The sequence below is a fragment of the Muntiacus reevesi genome, chromosome 1, assembly GCF_963930625.1.
Source record: "Muntiacus reevesi chromosome 1, mMunRee1.1, whole genome shotgun sequence".
Lineage (NCBI taxonomy): Eukaryota > Metazoa > Chordata > Mammalia > Artiodactyla > Cervidae > Muntiacus > Muntiacus reevesi.
The window spans coordinates 101,866,759-101,889,004 of record NC_089249.1 but is presented as its reverse complement, the minus strand read 5'-3'; the positions used below and the strand labels follow the sequence as shown (position 1 = coordinate 101,889,004).

Here is a 22,246-nt window from a genome sequence, read left to right as displayed (position 1 = left end):
TTTGTTTTTCACAAGCACGAATAATCAAATAGTAAAATAGGAATTTTATAAAATGCTTTTCTGAATTAACATTATTGTATTCTTCTAGCATACTTATCACTTTTTAGTTGAGTATTTTGTACCTTTGGAACTGGATAAAATCATAAAGATTAAAAATCTTTCCCTTTTTCTGCTGATGTTTAAATGTGGTTAGATGCAGCTGAGAGTCTAAGTCAGACTGTCCAGCATTAAAGTCTCTTCTGGGGATTCCAAACACATGAATTTAAGACTTATGTTTGTCATGCAATCACGTTAAGTAAATTGAGTACATCACTTATCCGTTTGAGCATAGCTTTTTCTTCAGTAAAATGAGATCATCTGCATCTTATAGGTACTTTGACACTTGTAGGATATAGAACTGAAGGAAGGCAAAGTATAAAAATGATAATAATAGATAACATCAAATGAAGATTATTTAAAGATGTAATAAGCCCTACAAAAGCACTATGTAATTTAATCCACAGTTAGCTTTTACAAATGGAATATAATTCCATTTCATCTTGTACATATGTCCAGATTTTCATCTAAGAGATTCCTTCGAATATGACTGTGATTGCTTTGCCTCATTATTGTACCATGAAATAGAGCAGATTAGGATTCAATTCTTGCTCTTCAACTTACTAATAACTATGAGACCCTCCGAGTGGTGGGTAGGGGAGGAAGCTTCCAAACACTCACTTTTCTTATTCAGACCAGTGTATAGATTAAATGCAAAAATGTGTAAAATGTCTAGCAAAGAATAGTAGACATGCAGATTTTACACACTTTCCCATGCATCAATGAAGGTGAAACAAAGCCTTCTTTGAATACATTTTTGGGTTTTGTTTTTCTTCCTTCTTCTATTAGATTCAGGTATACAGTAAAGTTAATCAGTTACACACACACACACAAATATATATTCTTCACTCAGATTATTTTCCATTAAAAGTTATTACAAGATATTTAATATAGTTCCCTGTGCTATATAGTAGGTCCTTGTTGTTTATATATTTTATATACAGTAGTGTGTATCTCTTAATCCCAAACTCCTAATTTTGCTTGTTTCCCCCAATTCTCTCCCTTTGGTAACAATAAACTTGTTTTCTATTTCAGTGCACACTCATTTGGACTGAACTAACCTAAAGTAATATTTCTCTCAGTGAAAAATGGCTCTTCTGTATCAGAATAGTCTAGAGTGACTGCTGCAAGAAGGGACTGTCAAATGCTACTGCAGGCAATAGGGTCCAGGAATTTGCATTTTTAACAATTTTTCCAGGTGATATATACAAAAAAAGTGTTATCAATTTATATTTCCTCAACAAATCAAGAAATTTGTATGTGAAGCCTTATGGCATTTGATGGACAAAGCTTAGTAAGAACTGCTAAGTTTCCTATTAGGACCCATTTAGCAACTTATTATAATTCATTTAAAGAGACCACTATATGATCAACCCGAGGACAATTGTTAGAAGATGTAATGCTCACATAATGGGGGAAGATTTCTGCAAATTACATTTTTGAAAGGCTTTCAAAGCCTTTTCTCTATCTCTACAGAGAATCATATAGCTATATCTGATAGAGTATTACTATGTGAATACTCTAGGACACTGACAAGTGAGTATAATTCAATATGGAAGTAATTCATTTCTATCAAATTCAATTTAGGGACAAATATTCATCTGTCCTGAGTAGAGAGAAATACATTTATAGAGACTTCATTCAAACAAATGGCTCTTATGCATCGATTTCATGTTTAATAAATTCATTTTCTTACATAGTTTCGGCTTCAAGAAATTTATGGGAAATAGACAAACATGTCTAATCCACCAACTAAACAATTTGTAACATATGGGCATATCCTTCTCTTTTGTCCACATAAAAATTATCACCAAAATATACAATTTCCAAGAAAAGACATCTGCTTTTAAGTGGAAAAAATAAACAGTCAACAAAAGGCCAAAAGTCAACGGTTAATAGCAAAATCAGCTCTTTTGGTGAATAAAACTTTCAAAATTAGTTTAAATGCCGTTTTAAATATAAACGAATTCTATTTGAAAAACGATTTTACTTTTTGAAATAGCTATCATTTTATACAACATTTAATGGTACCTCTTTTAAAAATCCATTATGGCTTACATTTCTAGTAAGATATTCCATAAATTATATTGCCTAATTATAGTCCTTATATTGCTTGAAAGGGGTTAGCAGCCGAGTTTCAGTGAAAGGGAAAGTCGCTCAGTGGTGTCTGACTCTTTGCGACCCCATGGACTGTAGTCTGCCAGGCTCCTCTCTCCATGGAATTCTCCAGGCCAGCATACTGGAGTGGGTAGTTGTTCCCTTCTCCAGGGGATCTTCCCAACCCAGGGACCAAACCCAGGTCTCCCTCATTGCAAGCAGATTCTTTACCATCTGAGTCACCAGGGAAGCCCAATTATAGTCCTTATATTGCTTGAAAGGGGTTAGTAGTCTAGTTTCATATTTAGTATAATGAAGACTTAAGCCTATTCAAAATTCACTGGCTTCCACATAGGAAAGGAATGTGACCCTATCTTTGATTTTTGATGTATCCATCATTTTTTGTTTAAGAAATGAGAAACATAAAAGGTTTTGATCATAGAAAAAAGTTATGAAGAAAAGTAAAAGATAGACCAAAATTTCAGACATTTATGTTAAAAGGTAAAAATGAAATGTTTGATTCCTCGAGGAAGAAGCTTTTCTCTCTAGTCATTCTGGTCCATTTTATTACTAAAAAGAACTGAATGTTTATTGAACACAGTATTGACTTAGGGAAAACAGAAAAATATAAGAATGTCAAATAAACATTTAATAGAAAACTATACTCATTCATGTAAACGTAAAAACAGATTTCTGTTTTTAAATCAAAACACAACCACAATTACAATTCAATTTAGATCAAAAATTTAACCAATAAGTTAAGAATAGTTTAAAGTTGTATTTTATAAAGTAAATATCTTCTTTTACTTAAAGCACCTGTGAAAATGCTTGATATCCAAAAGGAAGATAACTAGGTAACAGAATAAGGTATTAGAGACAATATTTAAAAGGTAAAAATTACTAATTAATGCTTGTATTATTTTTTAAATCATAAATTAAATGCATCTTTCTTTAGAAGGGCTCCATTACCTCCTAGAATACAAGGAAATATTCTAGAAAGCCAGTGAATAGGGCAAAACCGTATGGCAAGCCTAAAATGCTGTTATCACATGATGATGAGTCACAAGTGCATGAAATTCACATTTTTCAGGAGGTAGGATATTTTTGTCTCCCATTGATTATCTGTGAAACATTAATAAATATATGTTTGGGTATTATCACACCCAGTCAGGATGTATTCTTATATTATAAACCTGTCAAACATTAACGAATCAAACAGGGATAGGTAGATGACAAGCATATAGATAGGTAGTAGATAGATAGATATAGATAGATAATCTCATGTGCATGTAACTACCTTTATATTAATAAGCAAAATTTATATATGAAATCATTTAGCCATTTAATGTAACTAGTCAATCAATCCAAAGAATCCTTAATGAAGTTCTATAATGAGCTCTAGGAAAACTAGTGCAAGGTAAAAACATATTTTTAAAACACTTCTTTGCTTAAAATATGTATATTTCACATCAAAAATAGAATCTCAGTGCATCAAGTGCATGACTTGAGTAATGCTCCCCCAAAAGACACATCAACCATCCAAGTATTCTGGAATTTGTGAATATTACTTTATTTGGAAAAAGGGGTCTTCATAGAAGTAATTAAGTTCAGGATCTTGAAATTAGATCATCCTGAATTATCCAGGTGGTCTTTATATCTAATGACAAGTGTCTTTATAAGAAGAAGAGAAGATAAGGACACAGATAAAAAGGTCATGTGAAGATGGGGTTGGAGATTGCACACAAGCCAAAAAATGCCTAGGGCCACAGGAAGATGGAAGAGGACAGGACAGGTTCTCCCACAGGGCTTTTGGAGGAGTATGGGCTCGCTAACACCTCAATTTTAGACTTCTGGCCTTCAGAAGTGTAAGAAAGTCAATTTCCATTGTTTAAATCACCAAGTTTATGGTGATTTGTTACAGTAGCCCTAGGAAACGGATTCTGTGGAAATGAGGGAAAATAAAGAAGGTGAAAGAAGAGCCATTCTTTCTCTAAAAACAATATCAAAATGGTAATTGAAACCTTTAGGGAACTAGACAGGAAATCAAAAGCTATTATCCATCACTGGTCATCTACTTAAAACTTCTAGATCTATTACTATGCTGCCTTGAAATAGACCTTATTCCAATTACAAGGAAGTGGCTATGACTTCCTCTGTCTCTAATACTCCAGTCCCAAATCACTTAAGCTCTCTGAACTCTGCAATCCCGGTGCCCATAAAAGCATCTGACTTTCTCTTGTAAGATTATATTTTAAGGATTCATCATCACTACATTACAAACTGAAATGTAACCATGGATGATTAATGTTAAGTGTATCAACAAAATGCTAATAAACAAGCTATAAAAATCAAGCTAATTGTTTTACCTTTGGACCTTGTCTTCCTGGATATCCTGGTAATCCTGGAACGCCAAGTTTCCCCTAAAGTTAAAATAATAATAATCATCATTTCAAAATAGAATTCAGTCTATTAGCGCGCTTGGAAGGAAGATTTGCAAGTTTTTCCATTCTTTATTTTCATTACATTTCTTAATTTGAATAGGGAAAAAAAATGTTACTAACGCTATGATGTTCAATAACTTAACCTCTTAAGTGACCATGCCTTCTTTAAGGACATAGTGAAAGTGAAAGGCGCTCAGTCATGTCTGACTCTTTGTGACCCCCTGGACTACATGGTCCACGGAATTCTCTAGGCCAGAATACTGGAGTGGGTAGCCATTCCTTTCTCCAGGGAAACTTCTCACCCCAGAAATTGAACCCAGGTCTCCTGCATTGCAGGCCAATTCTTTGCCAGCTGGGCTACCAGGGAAATTCTGATATAGAGCCCTGAATAAAGATAATTCTAGGACTTTGTGAATGAAAGAATATGGTAAGAAATCACCTAAATTTCATCAAAATTAAATACTATTTAAAATGAATGGCTGTAGTTAGAACTGCATGTAGGTTTTACCATTTCAACTAAAGGTAATCTATTTGAAAAAATTATTTAATTTCTCACTGTAAATAGAAAGCAAGCAATCATAAGTTAACTTTTTTTACTAAAGGAAAGCTTAAATAACTATATTAAGAAATTTTAACTTAATTTTTGTGCAAAGTTTCTTCTTTTATTCAAATATCTGAATAGATTGAGTTAATAAATACCAAGTATTGAGAGACATAGCTAAATAATTTTTGTGGAGTGTTAATTTCTACAGGTGGAAACTTGAATGTGCAGCAATTTTCTTCCAGTGCAATAAAATTATGACTCAGTTTGAAAGTGCTAAAACAAATGATAAATTACAGCAAAGTCCAACGACATAGAGCATATGCTGCTGCTGCTGCTAAGTCACTTCAGTCGTGTCCGACTCTGTGCGACCCCATGGACGGCAGCCCACTAGGCTCCCCAGTCCCTGGGCTTCTCCAGGCAAGAACACTGGAGTGGGTTGCCATTTGCTTCTCCAATGAACGAAAGTGAAAAGTGAAAGTGAAGTCGCTCAGTCGTGTCTCACTCTTCCCGACCCCATGGACTGACTGCAGGACTGGGATTTTCCAGGCAAGAGTACTGGGATGGGTTGCCATTGCCTTCTCCGTATCATATGCTGAAAGGTTTAAAATGCTAAACTAACAAAATTGACCCCTTGAACAAAGCATTAATTTAAAAATTTGGATAGAAAGAAAATAAAATTAAAATAAGTGGATTGAATAAAATATATGTTCGTGAAATTTGACTGAGACATTTTCCTTAAGATCTTAAGAAAATATGTTTCATATATAAAATATTTATCAAAATCTTAAACATTAGCAAATAGTATCATTATGTGCATTCAAAATAAATAAGAACAAAAACATAAACAAGTCTAAATTACTATCTATAAAACTTTAATAGATGAGGAGGCTTTATGAACAAAAATAAATATTTTACTGGATGAAGCAAGGCAAGAAATGAGGAATACAGTTTATGATCTTGTTATTATAGATATGGGTCTCCTGATAGCTCAGCTGGTAAAGAATCCGCCTACAATGCAGGAGTCCTGGGTTCGATTCCTGGGTTGGGAAGATCCTCTGGAGAAGGGAGAGTCTACCCATTCCAATATTCTGGCCTGGAGAATTCTATATAGTCCATGGGGTCACAAAGAGTCCATGGGGTCACAAAGAGTCAGACTATATAGTCCATGGGGTCACAAAGAGTCAGACATAACTAAGCAACTTTCACTTTCACTATCTTATATTGAACTAAACAGTTGTCTGATTCAAGATCAACTTTGCATAGGTAAGCAGTCTTCACATGAAAAATATTCAAACAACCCTTAAGAAGCATACTTATAATGATGTCACCTTGGACACAGTAAGTTGTCACAGCTTGTTTTGTGCTACTGATTTCAAGGTTAATGAAATTCTCTTAATTATGATCAGAAAAATTTTGTAGTCTATGTTACTATATTAGAATGCAAATTCATTCATTTTAAGGTCATTTAAAAATAAATCCAGACAGAAAAATTATTTGTATTTTCAGTTCAGTGATAGACAACTTCAATAAAAGAGAAAATACTAATGAAATGCTAAAGATGAATAATTGGGAGGTAAAGTTCTAATGCCTCAGAACAGTTTGTGGGACCACTTATACAGAATACAGTGGGGTTGAGAAAAGAGGAAGGTCCTAGAATATCCTTAAACTATTGGCAAATGATCACTTTAAGCAGAAGGTTCATAGATCTTGTAAGCCCTTATGCCTTGAACCCCATCTTTCCCCTTTGTTGCTTAAACATGATGACATTATTTATCAGTTTACAAACGGCAACTGGAGTGTGAAACTGTAGAAATGACTCATGATAACATGAGAAAATGATTTTTTATTTGTCTAGTCACAATACCTATATAATCCCTATTTTCTTTTTTTCTGGAACAGGATGGTAAAGGTCAGAGATAACAACTTTCTTATATAGCATGCTATTTTCATATTTATAGAATAATGATATACTCAATATAAAAAATTGGAGACTAGACATACAAAAAAAGGAATAGTTTGATTTATACCACCAAGAGACAAGTAGTATTTATATTTTCCTTCAGTGTACATAACTGGATAGCACTTATCATCAATATTTCTAGTTTTTTCTTAATTTAACTTCAGGTTCATTACTGGAGTGGGTTGCCATTCCCTTCTCCAGGGGATCTTCCTGATCCAGGGATGGAACATGGTCTCCATTGTAGGGAGATTCTTTAATGTCTGAGCCACCAGGGAAGCCCTATAAGATGTTTACAGTATCACTAAATATTCTATGAAGGCATAATTTTAATGTTGCCTAATATTATATCTAAATGCAACAGTCACAAATATTTTTGACATAGGCATATAGCTTAGTGGCTGTGAAAGCAATAAATTAGTATTATCTAGGAACTTTTAAAACATGGTTAATCCTTAGTTAAACCAGATTAAAATTAAAACCTCTTAAAGTATGGCCTGACATCAGTATCTTTTGAAACATTTATCCTGTAAAAATACATGCTTAAGTGAAAAGATTGAGAAAAGAACATTTTGGTTTTAGGGCCAAAGGTGATTCAACTTGCTCCAAAACAATAAGTCGGCCACCTTTCATTGATTGTTTCATCCTTCATTCATCACACACAGATTCTGCACTTTTAATATAGAAAAGTGTTCAGAGTGGCTGATTCTACATGGCCAATGGGAGCAGAAGAGACTAGAAAATGAGTAGAAGAGGATGAATGTGCCCATCTCCTGATTATACTCCTAAGTAGCATATGGATATGAAATTGAAATTCAAGAAATTGAAATTTGATAAAACTCTCAATTTATATCATGGGTGATTAAAATCACCCTAAAATGACAATGAAACATCGTGTACAAGGGGACCTGTAAATTTAAATTTGTTCACTCACCTTCTCTCCTGCTTGACCAGGAGGACCGGGGTCTCCAGTTGGACCAGCTCGACCCTTGGGGCCTTCAGGGCCATCCTCTCCTCTTGGACCTACTTGACCAACTTCTCCCTGATATACAAAGTAAGAGCATTCTTGTAACTGAAAATATCTTTGAGAGTGAATGCCAGAAATTATAGTCTATCAAAAAGTTATATTCTTCAACTCTTGGTTTGTTTACTCACATATTATATATGACAAAGAAGACTGAAAGTCTTTGACTTTATTAATCTTTCAATTAATATATAAACAACTCAATACAGTCTGACATTTGAAAAGCTATAGAAGTCCTATGCTACCATGTATCACACTAAATTAATTTTAATATACTGAGTCACAGAAAGAGAGAGAGAAAATAAGAATCAACATTAGATACTATAGGTTGGCAATATATGCTAATCCCAAATATGCCACTTTGGCATAAGGATTATATTGAACTGAAGGCAAGGGAGAAGAATGAGATACCAAAAAAGTGATCTACCCACCCCGTACTTGCTTAAAAGCAGGGAACAAATTTGTGAAGGTGTTTTTCCTACCCTCTCTATCAGAAAAGACAAAAATTAGTCACTAGAGGTAACTAGAGCCTTACTAGTCTGGAGCCAGAAGCAAGCACCAGAGGAATATATCTATACAGCAAGCTAACCCTTATATAACATTATATACTTCATAGTTTCCATTTATCTGCCTTCCCACAATTTATAGTGCTAGAAACTCAAAGTCTTTTCCTCTTTAAAACTTATTGTTCCTTTGCTAAAATGATATACAATCACAAGTTCTAATCACTCTTGAATTACTCATCACTTAGTGTTCCCATGTATAATCATGATACACAAGATAAACTTCTGTTTGCTTATCTCTTGTTAATCTGTCTTGTGTCATTCTGTAATTTTAGAGGGCTCCAGTCTGAGAACCTATCAGGGTAGAAGGGAAAATAATTTTTCCTCCCAGATGATAGCAACTTTGGAAATCACTGCTTGGAACATAAGAAAAATATCTCACCTGACTTCATTTTCATATTTAAGGTATTAGGTTCTAGAATGTGTATGCTATTGCTCCCATCCCAGACGCAGGCTTTATATGAATTTTAGGAAAATCAATATTCTATACCATGCCTTTTTGATTCCGTTTATTAGGTACTATTATGCTAGATATAAAACAAATTTTCCCAATAAAACATTTAATTTACTTTAGGTGGCAAACTTTTGTTTTCAAGATACTCACTAACAGAAAAACAGCGTACTATATTGATACCCAAAAATTCAAGACAACTATAAAGTGAAAATTCATGAAAATTGCAGATATAGTCTCCAGGAAGCATAGCTCATTATATATAAACAAGATTTAAAACAAATCTATCGAATTAATTATATAAAGCAATTTGATCATCAATTTATAAAATATATGTAAACAGTAACACCATATATAGTATATATTTTGTGTGTATATACATATATATATACATACATATATACATACATATATATATATAACTATGCATGTGTAGATATGCCATGGGACATATATTGAGTATGGCATCCAAAAAATAACGAATACTACTTTATTTCCACAGAAATTAAGACAACTAATCTTCAGATAAAAACAGAAGTGAAAAATGTCTCAGGTACTACAAACATTTGATTTATTCTATATTTGCAGTATTTAACTATATAGGAATAAGCACACACACATCCATAAATGCATGTACCAGTGCAGATTTTCTTTTTACTTACTCTATCACCTTTGAGACCCATGTCACCTTTGAATCCCGGAAAACCATCTTCACCCTAAAAAGCACAAATAATAAAACAAGTATTTAATCAATTGTTTGGATAAATCTAGAATATGACTATATACATTATGAGTATTAATAATTAGGAAAAATAGTACTGAGAAATATGAATCTTAGTTGTGAAACTTCCTTTTCCCTATTTTAAACCTTTATTTCCAGTATTCTCCCATTTCCCCATAATTAATGACTCTAAGTTACTAGAAAACGTTTCACAAATGTGTTCATTAAATCTTCTCTATCTTATGGGGAAAATAACCATTCTCTTGTAACAACATGTATCCTGTGTTATTTGAACAAAGAGGTAAAAGTTTAATTATATTAACTTTGGTTTACAAGAACCCTGGATGACCAAATAAATTGTCTTTATCTTTAAATTTGCTGATACATACCGATAAATTTTATCTCATTCATTTTGTCTCCTGTGCTTCAGATAAATGTCTTCTGGTTCAACTTATTCTCTATATTACAACCTCTCTTCAGGTGAAGAAAATGCATATTAATATTACCCTTTATGCATAAATAGAGATTACTAATTGGCATGTATACACAAACCAGGGATGCTGAAAACTGGGCATCCTTTAGCAGAGAGAGGAGAAATCTTGACTATGAAAATACTTCTAGTCATTTTTACTGTACCTATAACCAGCTTCATGAATGACTTTACAGCCTCTTAATTTCAAGAAAAAAATTCCTAAGGAATAATCATTCATGTATTCAATAGCTTTAGTTGAGCAATTATTCAGAGCACTGTGCAGTAATTTGAAGTTTTTGTTTTACCAATAATTAGCATTAATTTTGGCTCAGACGGAGTAGAACGGGTGTTCAGAGACGAAAGACATGAGGATAAAGGTAATGATGTGCTGCGCTGGTACCAGTAGTGGTGGTGGTGAGGAGAGAAGGGTACTCGGAGATTTCACAGAGCAGCTGGTACCTTAATTAGTAGTTGGAGAATGGATGACTTGTAGAGTTTGAGAAAAAGGCATGTCAGGCCAAGTATGAGAACAAAGCTAGGAAGATTAGTACCTACACTTCCACATCCTGCTGTGGAAATGACCTTTACAAAACACAAAACTGATCATATCAATTTTTGGACTCAATGATTCCAAAGTGCTAATGATGACCATAAGCTGCCATCTCCCTTGCCCTTCTCATCATGATCTAGGCTTTGTTCACCTCCACAGTTTTATCTTTGGTTTAAATATCCCTTTTACTTCCATCCAACACATTGGAACTGAATTTTAGAAAAGCTGAATTACCTGTATTTCCATTTGTAATTCTTGCATTGGTTAACCACTTCCACACACCCACCCATCTGCAAATCTTTTACCTTCTCTGTCTACCCAGTGAGGTTTCCCTCATCTTTTAGGATTTAGCTCATGATTCTGCTATGAAGTGGGAAAGAATCTGCCTGCAATGCAGGAGACCTGGTTTCGATCTCTGGGTCAGGAAGGTCCCCTGGAGAAGGGAATGGCAGCTCACTCCAATGATTCTTGCCTGGAGAATTCCATGGTCAGAGGATCCTGGCGGGCTACAGTGTGTGGGGTCGCAAAGAGTCAGAACAGGGCCCAGGGACTAACACTTTCATTGCCATGAAGTATTCCATGACCTCATTCTTTCCTTCTTAAAATTAACCTCTTCGTCCTATGTGCTGCATTCATCATTTATTAATATAACATAACATCCTGTCTGAGCCGCAGGGGAATAATCACAGGTCTCTTTCTTTCTACTAAATGCTGAAAAACAAGTGAAAGTGAAGTCGCTCAGTTGTGTCCGACTCTGTGACCCCAGGGACTGTAGCCTACCAGGCTTCTCCGTCCATGGGATATAAGAATCATACCTAATTAACCTCTAGCTCTTCAATGGCTACTATATTGTGACCCTCAAAATCGTGATATATAACAGACATTTATTAAATGCAAATTTGGAATCATCCTTGCTCAGTGTGAGTTTGGTAAGGTATGCTAAGGTCCAGAAGATACAAGGTTAGTAAGGATGTATGAGACTTAGACTCCGAAGCGCTAAAGCCTAAGTTGCTTCAGTTGTGTCCGAGGCTTTGCGACCCCACGGACTATTGCCCTCCAGGCTCGTCTGTCTAAGGATTCTCCAGGCAAGAATACTGGAGTGGGTGCCATTCCCTTCTCCAGGGGATCTTCCTGACCCAGGGACCCAACCCGCATCTCTTGTCTCCTGCATCGCAGGCAGCTTCTTTACCACTAGCGCCACCTGGGAAGCCAAGACCTGGAAAAGGAATCAAATTTGTTATACTATCTAAACAAATTTTGGCAGGTCTCAACGTTTCCTTTAAGACAAAAGAAAAACATTTTCAACTTTCTGGTCATAAAGTAGCCTTATAGAGCTAGGATTCTCTCTGCCTTGAATGCAGCTGGGCAATAGCAGAGGCATAAAAGCTGAAAATGACCACTTAAATTCCTATTGACTGGTATCTTCATTACCTGATCCCTAGAGAGAAAAGTAATTACACAGTTGCCAAGTTTAGTTTAAAAAAATACTGCACTCTATGTCTAAAATAAATAATAGTTTTTAAGATTTTTTCAAGGAGAGATATTTTAAGAGAACATATAGTGAAGTAGAGGCTACTGCTATCAAAACTTTGTTTTCAATACATTCATAATTTTAAAAATAAATTAGGTAGTAAGTTAGTAAGAAAATCCTTATAATAAGTGATGTTTTTTAAAACAAATGGCACTTTCAAACTACTAAGATTTCCAGTCCTTAAATGATCAAATCTTTGTATTTTTTTAATTAATGAATTTATTTTAATTGGAGGCTAGTTACTTTACAATATTGTAGTGGATTTTGCCATACATTGACAGGAATTAGCCATGGTGTACGTGTCCCTGATCCTGAATCCACCTCCCACCTCCCTCCCCATCCCATTCCTCAGGGTTGTCCCAGTGCACAGCTTTGAGTTCCCTGCTTCATGTATTGAACTTAGACTGGAGGAAACAGGTTTTAGAAAACAGGTGGAAAAGGAATTCACCTGTGGCACTTGGTTGACCGGGTTATGTTGCTTAAGTTCTAAGGAATAAATCTGAGTCTAAACAGTGGAGAATTTTATTCTAGTTAGGGCACTAACTTGGTATTTCAGCTATTGTTAATAATACCGCTTTTCATAAAAAGAAAATAGTTTCAATTTGCGTCCTCATCTCTTTTGAGATAAATGGTTAATCATAATATATATTCAGAAAAGCAAACAGTGTACATTAAAATTAACTGGGATTTCATGGTTCTTTACAAAGTTTGAAAATAGGAAGAATTCTTATTATAAAAAGTTTCCATTAAAAATTTATACAAAATTTCTCTAAATCTAGGTAAACACCATATTACTAGGTTAATATATGATATGGAAAGAAAGGTACAAATGAAAAATATCTTAGATATTTTTTAGGATAAGGCCCTCATTTTACAGACTTAAAATAAGGCTCAGGGAAAGTAAGCAACCTAACTTTACAAGTCTAGTTACTATGAGCACTATAATCAGAACTCGGAATATTTAATTCCCAATTAAAAATATTAATTCTTTCTCTATGTATCTACTTGTTTCTTCTTAGACCATATGCCACTCAAAATAACCAATAATATCAAATTTTTTCCTACATATAAACAATATACATTTTTTTTTCTGAGTGCGTTTCTTCTCACAGATATCTCATCATCTATAATTTTATTTTCCTTTGCATTTGCCACTACCCCTCTTTCCAAAAAGTTCACAACTTTCCCACTCCAGTTATATGCCTTTCATGTAAACACTGCCTTCCCTAAACATTCTTGGTGGGCACTAATTCCAGAGAAACAATTTGAATTGATATTTAAATGTATTACCAATAAAAACTGAGATTCTAAGTTTTATTTTTTTGCATAGGCTACTTGCAAATAATTACAAGTTCAACACTGTCTAAGCTATCACTGTGCTCTGTCACCTCAGTAAGACACTATACCCTGAAGTTCAACTGAGATGAACAAGAACAAGATGAATTTGGATTCAAATCAAAGTAGCTGAGTTAATTTAAAACACATTTCCACACAGTAGACTTGACAATATAGTTGCATGCTTTGACAATGCCTCAGTATGTTACCTATTTATTCTTTTCAGAAAATAACATATAACATATATAATAAATACATCCCTTCTTGTCATTTATTTCTTACTGATACCAAATCCATTCAAGGTGCTTTTGATAATATTATGACTGTAGGAATAAAGAGTTATCCTTGAAATCAAAATGTATATTCCATATATTTCTTATGGAAATTTCCCAACACTTTCTACTTTGTGTTATAAAATGTAATGTAGTAAGAATTAATGCAGTACCAGTTCTGAGTAGTATCACTCCATTTCAACATAATCATTGAGGATGTGGGAGCTCTACATTTATCTTAAACATTTCTCCCACCAGGGAGCCCATTTAAATGAAAAAAAAAAACTCAATTTTGTTTTCTTCATCAAATTAAATTATAAGCATCCTTTAAAAGAGTGCATATTCTTTCATTCACATTTATTTGGTTTTGCTCTTTATTTCCTTCTCATTTAAACTTTTGCTATGCGTGCATTATCACATACAAAGACTTCTTCTTCCAACAATTAATTCCTATTTTGTACTTTATTTCAATTTATGAAGAATGAAAATTTTAGTAGAGAATAAAGGGAATAAATATTACTCTGTTATGCATATAACTGGATCCAATCCAGTCTTAACAAATGCAATCATACAGCCAACCTTATAATTTAGAAAAGTTAAAGACATGTAAAAAAAAAATTAAGCAGAATTGATTTTATATATGATATACCTTTTGTTTTCTTCTATAATTTAGTCTTCACCCAAGGATATAAGACTTTTCTTTTAAAGTTTCCAGGACACAGAACAAAATTATTAGACTTCCATTGTCTGATACATAAGTAATCATTCAATATATTTGAGAAATGAAATACCTGTTGAATAAATTTATTTTTAATATAATAGCAATTAAAATCACTTAAATAAATTATGCTTTACCTTTTCACCTTTAGAGCCCTTGAGACCTCTGACGCCATCTGCTCCCTATGGAATAAATTAGAAGAATTAAATGACTATAATATTTTACATTGAATTTAAATTTTGTGGAAAATATAATATTATTTACCTTTACTCCTCGGGGACCAGGGTAGCCAATGGGACCCTGTGGACCAGGAGGGCCCTGTAAAAGACCCAATGTAACTTATTAATGCACTGCAAGTATCCCTCACTCACATACTACAGTTTTACCAAATAATCTCTAAAAAGATGATATTTTTCCACTTTAGGTAAAAAATTTTTGGTAGTTTATCATTTGTATCTAAGGTCAGAAATGATGAACAAACATATCATATATTCATGTTAAAGTAAGATAAATATTGTAATTATATGAAGTAATATAAATAATCACATATTAATAATTAATAACTTCTAAGATTGAAAAAATCTGATGTCCTTGATGTCTACAAAAAACAACTATAGATTAACAAAAAGGATAAATAATTTCTAACCAAAAAATGGCATTAAATTTATAGCATTTATATCATCAAGAAAATTATCAAAATTACATAGCTTCCACAGCTAGCTTCACTTCACTCTTCTATCTAAAGGAAAGAATATTTAATATACAATAGTAATGCTGAATATTTTAATAAAAATCTAAAATTAGCAACTCTAAATAAAAATGATCTTACCCTGGGCTAGTATAATCCAAAAATAGTATTAAGATTAAATAAGTTTAAATTTTGATATTTTATTTAGATATTTTGATGCTGTTTCAATTCCCATCATATGTAGATTATCAGAAAGAAATAAATATAGATCAAATTCAAGTGACATAAACACTTTAACAATATTCATTAGTTCTTGTCCAATTTCATTATTATTATTTATAATCATGTATTCCACATATACTATATATGCAGAATGTGAATATATTTCTGATCATGAGAATATCTTTTTTAAACAGAGAATGATAGTCTAATTGATCTAATTGATCAAATTGACAGACAGAATTAAAAGTTACCTAAGACATATTTGTTTTATTCCCTAAATTAAAAGTTACTTTAGAGACATGATTTATACCTAAATGTTAGCAAAAATTCTTTTGAAAGTAAATACATATTACAGGTAGAGAGTAATTATTTTTCGGTACTTATTTTCTAATATTCATACCCCTAAATGATCAAAGAAATATATATATATATGTACGTATCACGTAGAAATGACCAAAGCAAGGCATTTTCTCTAGGATATAAGGTGACAGAACATTTAAATAATACTTCGTAACATACCAGAGAACCTTTTTCTCCAGACTGGCCTTCTTTTCCAGGATGACCCTACATTTATCAAAAATATATACTGATGAGATGCAATATTAATGGTAATATATAATATGATATTGTTCCCCTTTTTCCACATGTTGAGGTTTTACTCTTTATGTTTCAAAATATATTAAATATTTTGCATCACTCTATATTACTTTAAATAATATCGGAAACTAGCATTTGGAAAGAAACATAAGTTTATATTGGCTTGGTGCAAATTTCACCAATGACATAATGAACTTGAGACAGAGTTTGGGAAAAGCACATAAAGCATGCATATTATTCATCAACAGTTTGACCCTGGTCTCAATTAGTCTTAAATAAAAGTGTTTCAGTCTAACTTCTATTTGCATATTGATTAAGTAATTATACTCACATCTTTACAAAGCAGCTAAGAATATCAATGGGGCATTTAAAACACAGCAACATCATAAACACCAATGGTGTTTTTAATCAAGTTACTGAGAGTAGGTAAATAAAAATGCACAGCTCCACAGCAACTCTACTCAAGGAAAACAAGCAATAGCAGAATGAAAATTTTTATACCTTAGTTCTGAGTAAGTAGTTTCAAGAGAAAAAAAAGAAGCATAAATAACAAAGGTTTTCAAATAACAACCATGGATATTACATGATTATATAATTTATTGCTATATGATAAGATATAATAAACATTGCTATACTTCTAGAAAAGTAAGGAATTCCTGAACACAGATGAATTTTCATGTAAGGTGTCTGAGGAAACTTACAAAAGATGAGGAGTATCACCTGGACTCTCAAGAAACATGTTCTTTGAAAAGGAAGAGAAGATAGCAAAGTATTTTCTATGAAAAGAAAAGGACATAACAAAAAGTATAGCAATAGAAAATGTAGAACCTACTAAGAGAAAAGTGAGAGGTAGAAAAATATGAGATTCTGGCAGAGAGTGGTCCTAAGACCCCTGGGAGCTCTAAAGATTTTGCAGTATGGAAACTACATGATTAAATAGAATTTTAGAGAGATTGATGTTTAATTACTGGCTCAATTTGCTTTTATTACTGAATTCATACAATCACTTCTAAAACACATGTAAAATCTATTTTTGAAAATGAAATATGGAAATTTTAATGACCAGGTAACTACTACTTACAGGAGGCCCATCAGCACCAGGAAGTCCTGCAAGCCCTGGTTTTCCTTGTGGACCCTAATCGAATAGAAAAAAAGAATATTTACTCAACAGATTAATTTGTGCTTAATCATAAAGGATTTCAGATATCATTTAATTTGGTCACTGGTTCGGTTGGAACATGCTAAGAATGATTATTGCAAGAAGCCGACCCTTCACTGGGAGAAAAACTGGCTTTCTACTTAGAATAATTAACTTTATCAAGTCTTCAGAGCTCAAGCCATTTCTGCTTGCTCGTCATTAGCCGGAATTTAGAAACAATTAAAAGAGCAAGGATCCATCAGCAAGCCTAAATGCTGGATGTAAAGGGAGTTTTCCATTCTCGGACAGTATTTAAGAAAAGCACTGTATTCCTGTATATGGATAGTACAGAGTTTAACAAGAAAGCCTCATTTAAACCACTATGGAACAACAAAAACAACAAATAACCTATAAATTAAGTAAACTGGACTTTATAACTGAATTTAATTGCATTGCGTTTTTATAGGATTTAAAAGTTTCAATTCTCTTCACCACCCTGCAAAGTCACATACAGTCAAGAAATCTAATATTATAAAATAACTGCTATAAAATCCTGATTTTTTTATGACAGTATTTTACCTTTCACTTAAATCATTTTTTGCTGTCAGTACAATAGACTTATCTCTTCAAAACAAAATGTAGAAAAAACAAAGGCAAAACTATTTCTGTAATTATTATTTCCAACAGACATGATATTTCTATGACAATGACCTTGTGTATAATACTATGGGTTTTTTGTTGTTGTTGCTATATATTTAAGTGTAGATTAGAAATACTAAAAGTCTTGTACTATAGGATGATTTTTTAAAATCAAGTTAAAATCGATCCATTTCTTTTAAAATGGAAGCTCTATGACAGTACAGTATTTTGCCTGCTTTCTTAACTGCTTGTTATTTCCCTAAAAGAATGGCAATAAATTTAAATGGATGAATGCTGTATTTTTTGGATTTTAATAAAATAGTTAAAATTTGCTGTGTTCATATATGCTATATTAAGCAATATATAATATATATTATATATATTTACATGTATAGTGTCTATTTTAATTTTCAGGCAATTTCATGAAATTTCATCATCTAAAATTTTGAGTAATTAACCAATGCTAATATATCACAGAGTTGCAATATAAATGAATCCAGGTCTGTAGCCATATTTTCAAAGTCTTTGCCTTTAACTAATATTTATTTTGTGTCTTGCTATTTCTTCTTTAGCTCAAAGAGTTATACAACATCATTTGCTTTCTGTAAAGCAATTAATATATGAGTGATGGAAATTCTGAGAGCATAAATTAAATCACAGGACATAAAAGTATATTTAAGTTATTGCAAGTCAGAAGAGCAATATAGTGGTCGTCCAGTTTGGTTAATTAACTTAATGTTATAAAATATTTTACCCTAAGTATAATAAAAGCACAGGCAACAATAACTTATGATAAAAATGTTATCGGGAATTAAAAATATATGACATTACTTAAATTATATTTAACTGTGAGATTTAACTGTGGGTTGCACAATCTGATTAAAAACATTATTCACCAAGTTTTGAAAGACAAGGCTCTTGAGCCAGAATAAACAGAACACAAATCTAAAATAAAATATATACCATAGACACAAAACAATTAAAACACATTTTTTTCATGTTCTTTCTCTTTTGATAGAAAGAGACTGTCTTTGAACTCAAGAGCTGGATATGTTTAAAGCAGAGAAAGAAGCAGGTTGTGCTTAATGATAGCTCTCTTTCTACCACAAGAAGTGCAGTGAATCAGATCCTATAAATTTTACCTGTGTCTCAACATAAAGAATTCAGATACACCAACTTTCCTTAAAAGCAAATTCTTCCTAAGACTCTAGTGCAGAGATGATATTACTATAGAAAATTTAATAGGCACATGCCTCCAGTTCAATTTATTACAAACATAATATGGTTATGATGAGTTAATCTAAGATATGATAAGAGTGGTCCAGATTAAAATCTCTGATCTAAGCCACATTTTAAATAAATCAAGTATTTCCAATAGCCCTTTAATACTGTAATCATATAGAAAACACACAGAGAAAAAGCACTTTAGAGACCACTTAAGTTTGATATGAAAATGAAGAAGGGCAGGGGCTAAACAAGAGATGGCTTTACACATGGACATCATCGAATGGTCAATACCGAAATCAAATTGATTACACTTCTTTGTATTTGAAGATAGAGAAACTGTATATGGTCAGCAATAACAAGACCCGGAGCTGACTGTGGCTCAGATCATCAGCTTCTTGTAGTAAAATTCAGGCTTAAACTAAAGAAGACTGGGAAAAACACTATGCCAGCCAGGTATGACTTGGGTCAAATCTTGTGTGAATTCCCAGTAGAGGTAATGAATAGATTCAAGGGGCTAGATATAGATAACACTGTGCCTGAAGAACTATGGACAGCGGTCTGTAATATTGTACAGGAGGTGGTGAGCAAAACCACCCCAAAGAAAAAGAAGCCAAGAAGCAAAGTGTTTATCTGAGGAGGTTTTACAAATAGCAGAAGAATGAAGACAAATGAAAAGCAAGTGAGAGATGGAAAGGTGCATCCAATTAAATGCAGAGTTTCAAAGTATAAGTAGAAGAAAAAAGAAGGCCTTCTTCAATGAACAGTGCATAAAACTAGAAGAAAAGAACAAAAGGGGAAAGACTAGAGATCTCTTCAGGAACATCAAAGGAGCATTCTACCCAAAGATGGACACAATAAAAGATAAAAATGGTAGAGACCTAGTAGATGCTGAAGAGATCAAGAAGAGATGAAAAGAATACACAGAAGAACTGTATTTAAAAAATCTTAATGAACTGGATTACTATGATGGTGTGGTTAGTCACCCAGAACCAGGCATTCTGGAATACGAAGTCTAGAGGGCCTTAAGAAGCACTGCTGTTAACAAAACTAGTGGATGCAATGAAATTCCAGCAGAGCTATTCAAATCCCTAAAGGATGATGTCATTCAGTCAACAAATCTGGAAGATCCAGAAGTGGACACAGGAGTAGAAAAAGGTCAATCCTCATCCCAGTTCCCAAGAAGGGTAGCACCAAAGAATGTACTAACCTTTGAACAATTGCACACATCTCCCATGCTAGTGAGGTCATACTTAAAATCTTGTATGCTATGCTTCAGCAGTATGTGAACCAAGAACTTCCAGATGTCCAAGTTGTGTTTAGAAAAGGAAGAGGAACTAGAGATCAAATTGCCAAAATTTGCAGGATTATAGAGAAAGCAAAGGAACTTCAGAAAAACATCTATCTCTGTTTCATCAACTATGATCAAGCCTTTGACTGTATAGAGTATGACAAACTGTGGAAAGCTCTTAGAGAGATGGGAATACCAGACCATCTTACCAATCTCCTCAGAAACCAGTATGTGGGTCAAGAAGCAATAGTTAGAACCATGTACGGAACAACTGATTGGTTCAAGGTTGAGAAAGGAGTGCAAAAGGGCTGTCTGCTATAGCCCTGTTGTTTTAACCTATATGCTGAGAACATCATGAGAAATGCCAGGCTGGATGTTACAAGCTGGAATCAACGTAGGCAGGAGAAATATCAGCTACCTCAGATATGCAGATGATACCACTCTAACGGCAGAAAGTATAGAGGAACTAAAGAGCCTCTTAATGAGGGTGAAGGAGGAGGGTGAAAGAGCCGACTTAACACTAAACATTAAGAAACTAAGGTCAGGTCATTCAGCCCCATTACTGCATGGCAAATAGAAGGGGAGAAGGTGGAAGTAGTGACAGATTTCCCCTTCTTGGGCTTCAAAATCACTGCAGACTGTAACCTCAGCCATGAAATCAGAAGACGATTGCTTCTTGGCAGGAAAGCAATGACAAACCTAGACAGTGTGTTGAAAAGCAGAGACATTACTCTGCTGACATGGTCTGTGTATTGAAGGCTATGGTCTTCCCTGTGGTCATGTATGGGTGTAAGAACAGGACTGTAAAGGAGGTGGAGCACCAAAGAATCGATGCCTTTAAACTGTGGTGCTGGAGAAGACTTCTCAAAGTCCTGTGGACTGCAGAAAGATCAGATCAGTTCAGTTCAGTTCAGTCGCTCAGTTGTGGCCAACTCTTTGCGATCCCATGGAATGCAGCATGCCAGGCCTCCCTGTCCATCACCAACTCCCGAAGTTTACTCACTCATGTCCGTTGAGTCGGTGATGCCATCCAACCATCTCATCCTCTGTAGCCCCCTTCTCCCACCTTCAATCTTTCCTAGCATCAGGGTCTTTTCAAATGATTTGACTCTTCACATCAGGTGGCCAAAGTATTGGAGTTTCAGCTTCAACATCAGTCCTTCCAATGAATATTCAGGAATGATTTCCTTTAGGATGGACTGATTGGATCTCCTTGCAGTCCAAGGGACTCACAAGAGTCTTCTCCAACACCATAGTTCAAAAGCATCAATTCTTCGGTGCTCAGCTTTCTTTATAGCCCAACTCTCACATCCATACATGATGACTGGAAAAACCATAGCCTTGACTAGACAGACCTTTGTTGGCAAAGTAATGTCTCTGTTTTTTAATATGCAGTCTAGGTTAATCATAACTTTTCTCCCAAGGAGTAAGCGTCTTTTAATTTCACGGCTGCAGTCACCATCTGCAGTGATTTTGGAGCCCAAAAAAATAAAGTCAGCCACTGTTTCTACTGTTTCCCCATCTATTTGCCATGAACTGATAGGACCAGATGCCATGATCTTTATTTTCTGAATGTTGAGCTTTAAGCCAACTTTAAGCCACTCTCCTCTTTCACTTTCATCAAGAGGCTCTTTAGTTCCTCTTCACTTTCTGCTATAATGATGGTGTCATCTGC

The 22,246-nt window shown here is 33.8% G+C and overlaps 1 protein-coding gene across 2 annotated transcripts in view; it reads right to left on the bottom strand.

The window, feature by feature from the left end:
* The window catches only part of COL11A1 (collagen type XI alpha 1 chain), a 213,159-nt gene that overhangs the window by 91,590 nt on the left and 99,323 nt on the right, over nt 1–22,246 (bottom strand). For both annotated transcript variants that reach the window (XM_065907856.1, XM_065907860.1), the window contains exons 25-31: nt 17,361–17,414; nt 16,202–16,246; nt 15,037–15,090; nt 14,910–14,954; nt 9,836–9,889; nt 8,070–8,177; nt 4,560–4,613 (exon numbers count right to left, since the gene is read on the bottom strand). In XM_065907856.1, coding sequence (XP_065763928.1) covers nt 4,560–4,613; nt 8,070–8,177; nt 9,836–9,889; nt 14,910–14,954; nt 15,037–15,090; nt 16,202–16,246; nt 17,361–17,414 — 414 coding nt within the window. The remainder of the gene's footprint in view (nt 1–4,559; nt 4,614–8,069; nt 8,178–9,835; nt 9,890–14,909; nt 14,955–15,036; nt 15,091–16,201; nt 16,247–17,360; nt 17,415–22,246) is intronic.